This window comes from Dama dama, chromosome 29 (genome assembly GCF_033118175.1).
Source record: "Dama dama isolate Ldn47 chromosome 29, ASM3311817v1, whole genome shotgun sequence".
Classification (NCBI taxonomy): domain Eukaryota; kingdom Metazoa; phylum Chordata; class Mammalia; order Artiodactyla; family Cervidae; genus Dama; species Dama dama.
Genome location: NC_083709.1, coordinates 16,338,351 through 16,344,350, shown reverse-complemented (window position 1 = coordinate 16,344,350; position 6,000 = coordinate 16,338,351). Strand labels below are relative to the sequence as shown.

The 6,000-nt window shown below is 40.8% G+C and overlaps 1 protein-coding gene across 1 annotated transcript in view; it reads left to right on the top strand.

Annotated features, from left to right (window-relative positions):
* Positions 1–220: 220 nt before the first annotated feature.
* HPGD (15-hydroxyprostaglandin dehydrogenase) overlaps positions 221–6,000 on the top strand; it is a 37,419-nt gene continuing 31,639 nt past the window's right edge. Inside the window, exons 1-3 of the mRNA XM_061132212.1 lie at positions 221–534; positions 812–935; positions 3,479–3,585. Coding sequence (XP_060988195.1) covers positions 442–534; positions 812–935; positions 3,479–3,585 — 324 coding nt within the window. The 5' untranslated portion in view covers positions 221–441. The remainder of the gene's footprint in view (positions 535–811; positions 936–3,478; positions 3,586–6,000) is intronic.

Below are 6,000 nucleotides of genomic sequence, written 5' to 3'. Positions count from 1 at the left end.
GGTAGGAATACAAGCTCTTCAACCTCTCCTCTGCCCCCCTTTTACGGGGGGTGTTCTTCGGCGCACAGAAGGGATCTCTTTCTGGGGAATAACCTTTCTGCGTGCTCCTTAACCAGCCAGCGGGCGTCCAAATCATCATCTTCTCCCCAGCTAGCTTAGGTTACAAGTTCCGCAGAGGCAGAGCTGTTTATTTACCGCATGTCTCATGCCCTAGTGCAGGGAGAGGCTCCTAGGCTCGGCTACGAGTCAGGAAGGCAAGGATCGCCGGGCCGGAGCTCTCAGGCCAGGTGACACAGTCCTGGGTGCCGGCGCGGCTTGACAGCTTCATCCCCGCCCACTGGCAGGCGAGCGCGGCCCGGCCACACATGCGCGCGCGCAGGGTCCTTAAAAGCCGCGGCCGCGCCGAGAGGCCGAGCTCGCCCACCGAGCGCAGGCGGCGACATGCACGTGAACGGCAAAGTGGCGCTGGTGACTGGCGCGGCCCAGGGCATCGGCCGAGCCTCCGCCGAGGCACTGCTGCTCAAGGGCGCCAAGGTAAGCGCGGCGGGGCGCACGGCCCACCCGAGACCCGCCCTCCAGCCGCGGTCGCCGGCAGTGAGCGACCAGGCTGCGCCCCCGGTGCTCTCCTTGCCGTCTCCAGAGCTGTCCAGGCTGGCTCACTCCAGCGGACTTCGAATGCGCCGGCAGAGAACCCGATCTGTAAACTACCCGATCTCAGGTCCAAACGAGGAGGTTCCTGTTGTCTCTGCATTGTCGGTCTGTCTGTTTTATCAGGCGCGAAGGATCTCGATTCCTCTCCTTTTGTCCGTAGGTAGCGCTGGTCGATTGGAATCTCGAAGCAGGTGTCAAGTGTAAAGCTGCCCTGGATGAGCAGTTTGAACCTCAGAAGACTCTGTTTATTCAGTGCGATGTGGCCGATCAGGAACAACTGAGAGGTAAGCGAGGGGGAAATCAATCCATTAGCGCAGAGCGCGCCTTGAGCAAGTAGCAACCTGAAGGCAGCCTGCGCCAGAGAGCCAGCTTGGGGTGGCGTCAGGCAACCTCCTGCAAAGCAACTACCGCTGAGCTCCAAGAGATAGCCGACTGCTACGTTTCCTCTGACATCCCAATAGACATAAATTCCTCTGACATCCCAATAAACATAAAACAACTAAGGAGGAAGAAAAGCCAAGCATGTTTGAGAAATCCTTTTCTTTTAGTCATTTGGCAGCACCTAATGTAATCAAAATTCCTTGGTGTATTCCAAGATAGTGCTGCTTCAGTAGTTATTAAATGATTGAACTTGCAAATGGAACTTAGAAAGATAAAATCGGCTAGGGGATAACTGCAAACTACTTCTCCCAGAAAGCTGGAAGACGGCAGAGTCCAATGGCAATCAAATGTGGCAATGTTTCTCCTTGGAACATGCTAGAATGCAAGGTCAAGGGTTGTCATCACAGCTGTGCTGGATGCTTTTGACCAGATGTTCTCCCTGATTTTTCCCCTATGAAATGCTTTAAAAACAGTAATAGTTGTATTGCAGAGTTAGAATTGCAGAAGAAAAGTTTCTGTCAGACTTTCCTCAGTGCTTTCCTGTTTCTGTCTACTCGCTTAAGACAGACAGATCTACTTGACCAATCTAGAGACAGTATTGGTGTAGACAAAAAACAGATTTGGTCATTTAGAAGTCCAACAGATCTGTATGAAAAAATACATGTATTTCGAGGAAAAACGAGAAAATAGAACATTTGTATTTCACAGTTTTTTATTGAAAGACTAAGTGAAAAAAATTGTTAGGCACATCTTTAATTGATGGATCAAAAAACTTTCATGAAAGTCACTTTAGTACTTTTCTTAACATGGATGAGTCTGTGTGTGTGTTGTTTTTTTTAATGTTGGAGTGTTCTGTGTTCTGTGAAAGAGTGAAAATGGAGTGGTATGTTAGAAGGAAACACATTGTTGTTCAGGGAAATTGTTTTAAAGGAAATTATGTAATTAAACTCTGAAAATTTTATAAAGACCCATAACATGGATTATAAGTGTGAGCAGAAGAGACCTGTAAACACAGTGCCAGAGGAATGTATTTTGCCAGAGGATAAAGTTTTGCTGATTGCACAGGGTATTTTTCTTCAGGGGTAAAGTCATGTCAAATCCCAACAGCCATACTGATGGAATAGTGAACAGTAGAGGTCATCTGAAAGTTATTTCTGTCTGAATTTATGTAGTTTTGCACATGACATTTAATCTTAATTGTTTTGCTTCCCAGTATTTAAAATTAGTACCTTGGCTATAAACACGTTCCTTAAGGATAACTGATTGTGGAGGAGGAAACCAGACACATAATGAGTGACCAGGAGAAGTCATGATGGTCAATGAGAAAGCCACATGTTTTCTAGACATCAGTGTTTATTTGCATTTTAGGAAAACTTGGCATTGGCTCTTCCAGTTTCAAGGTTTAGTGTGGGCTACAATTTTTAAAACTATGTAGACATGTGGCCCAAGAGATGTCATTGAAATGATAAAAATACAGAGGTGAAAAAGTTCTTGGAGATGACCTAAAGATGAAAAAAAAAGCAACAGGAAGAGTTTAGGCAAATTATAAAGGGTGCCGTGGCTTTTAAATGTCAGCAAAACCTAGACTATGAGTTGCTTGAGCCCAAAAGTGAGAAGCCATTAGTATTTGACAACCTAATTTCCTGTAAGATGGTTCTGGAGTTCTGAAGAGTGTGCGTGTACCTGCTAAGTCGCTTAAGTCATGTCCGACTCTTTGTGACCCTGTGGACCTGCCAGGCTCCTCTGTCCATGGGATTCTCCAGGCAAGAATGCTGAAGTGGGCTGCCATGCCCTCTTCCCCTGGGTGGGGAAGATGTGGGATCTTCCCCACATCTTCCCCACCCAGGGATCAAACCCGCATCTCTTGTGCCTCCTGTATTTGCAGGCAGGTTCTTTACCACTAGCACCATCTGGGAAGCCCACTAGGTACTAGATGCACTAAAACGATCATAATGGATCTGAATACACAAGTGTTTAATGTGACACTTTCTGAAGATAGTATGGCTTATTTTGAAAAGGATGTTTGTCATAGGCTAAACCACAGAACTTCAGTAACTTCTCAGGGACAGAGATGCTGGCTGCCCAAACTGACTTCCAAGAGCACTTAGCATAGGGTGCTCAGCTCTCTAAAATTTACTCCATTGAGATACTGCTTACAGAAAGTTAATGTGCATACAAATTGTCTACGGATCTTACTAAGGTTAAGATTCTGATTCTGTAGGTCTGTGGTACCACTGATTCTGAATTTTTGACAGGTTCCCAGGTAATTCTGATTGATCCTTGTTGACTCACAAACCACACTGAGAAGCAAGGCAATAAGCCAGTCTAGGAGTGTAATTTTCACCAGAAGACTGCATAAGTTAAAACATCGTTTCAGGGCATACAGTGTGATAAATGTATCTGTGCAAAGTAAGAACAGATCTATAATGTCTTCTTTTTTTATTAGATACTTTTAGGAAAGTTGTAGATCACTTTGGAAAGCTGGACATCTTGGTCAATAATGCTGGAGTGAATAATGAGAAAAACTGGGAAAAAACTCTGCAGATTAATTTGGTAAGTTGTCTAAACCATGTTCATTCTCTACAATTACTTCATAAAAGGATGTCTTAAAAGGAAAAAAGGGTTTTTTTCATGGAAACAATATAATGACCTACAATTTAGAAAAAGGGAATTTACAAAAAGCTAGGGGAAAAAGCACTTCCTTTCACAAATAGGAAGACATTTGAGATTTTCAATTATGAAAATAAATCTGTCTTAAAATATTAAAAGGAAATAGGAAAAAAAAACATCATTTATTGAGTAACTTAATAGTTGTCAAGCTACGATCTCCAGCCAAACTAGCCTGCCACCTGTTTTTGTATGACCTGCAAGCTACAAATGGGCTTTACATGTTCTAATAGTTGAAAAAATAGTAAAAAAAAAAAAAAAAAGAAATGTATGAATATATGAAATTCAAATTTCAGTGTCTGTAAAGCTTTATTGGCACACAGCCAAGGTTTATTTACATGTCTCTGGCTACTTTTATGCTATAGCAATAGAGCTGAATAATTGTGACAGTGGCCCTATGATTCACAATGCCTAAAATGTTTACTATTTGAATTTTTTCAGAAAAAAATCTTTCCAATTTCTGCCTTACATTATTTATTTAAAAACTAAATTTAATTCCAGGACTACAATAGAAAACAAGGCTAAAATGACCATTGGACTTTGTAATAATTAAGATTTTATTATTAATGTCAGTGTATGTGTGTGTACGCATGTGTGTGTGTCATGTCCACAATGTTTGATGATTATTTAATTCTTTCTTGAATTGTGAAAATGTAGAATTAGGAAATAAAATTTGTTTTATGCATTATATTACAAGCTTACTGATTATCCCACTTTATAAACACATGACATAAACCATTGGGGTTTAGAAATACTCAAACTTTAGCTAAAGCCAGATGTCAGAGCTGGGTAGGGCATGGGGTCACCATGCCCTTGGTAATTTCTTTTATTTGGTAATCTTTTTTATTAGTCTTGCAAAGCAGGCATGTGTAAAGTGCAGAGGGGCCACGGTGTGTATATTAACACACAGGGAGTGCTGCCTACTTCACCATATTCAACTTCTTAGAAACAGGTACCATGTGATGTTTTTCTTTGTTCTTCTCTCAGTAATCAACACGATATCCTGAACATAGTGCTTAGTCAATAAATATTTGGCTTGAATTGACATTCTCTGAGTAATGACTTAACTGTAATAACTTGATAGAATTGATGAGAATTACCCTAACTCGCAAAAAAAGGTAATCTGTGAGCACTACTTTTTTTAAGGTACAGAGTTGCACCCCAAGCTTGACAGATACCTAAAATCCTTTGACTCAGATCAAAAGGTACTATTTTAAAGTGCAAACACCCTCCTTCTAGTTCTATCTAAAATTTGTCTCAAGCGTTCCTGGGTATCATATTTCAAAATAACTTTCAAAGGTGTTTGTCAAGTGTCTCTCAAAATGTTTCTGATGTGTGTGTGTATGTTTAGAGACCTCACAACTGCTGTTTCTGAGTTGAGACAACTCTTTGATTTTCTTCTACTTTACGCAAATAGTATAGTTAAGTAAAATGAAATATTTTCATTCTGTTAACCATAGTTACATCTCTTGGCTAAATCTTACTTTATCATGTATATCAATGTCTAATACCATTGATTTTGCTTAGTTAACACCTAATTTAATTTTATGTTTGTGTCTCTGTTATGAATGATAAGATCTTATCATTTTCTGAAAATATTTCTATTTGATTTGGCTGTCAGTTATTCCTTTGCTTACTTTATCTCCTTCATTTGTCTGTTTCTGAATAGAATGTAGTCATATCTCAAATGACAATTCTCAATTTGCCTATCTCTTTCAGTCATCCTGTCAGTTTTAATTCTGCATAAATGGCTTGTGATCATAATTTATCAACCATTGACTTTTTTTTTCCATTTATTTTTATTGGTTGGAGGCTAATTATAATATTGTAGTGGGTTTTGCCATACATTGACATGAATCAGCCATGGATTTACATGTGTTCCCCATCCCGATCCCCCCTCCCGCCTCCCTCTCCATCCCATCCTTCTGGGTCTTCCCAGTGCACCAGCCCTGAGCACTTGTCTCATGTATGCAACCTCAAAGTCTGTTCTGTACATCTGTGTCTCTTTTTCTGTTTTGTATATACGGTTATCGTTACCATCTTTTTAAATTCCATATATATGCGTTAGTATACTGTATTGGTCTTTATCTTTCTGGCTTACTTCACTCTGTATAATGGGCTCCAGTTTCATCCATCTCATTAGAACTGATTCAAATGAATTCTTTTTAATGGCTGAGTAATATTCCATGGTGTATATGTACCACAGATTCCTTATCCATTTCGTCTGCTGATGGGCATCTAGGTTGCTTCCTTGTCCTGGCTATTATAAACAGTGCTGCGATGAACATTGTGGTGCACGTG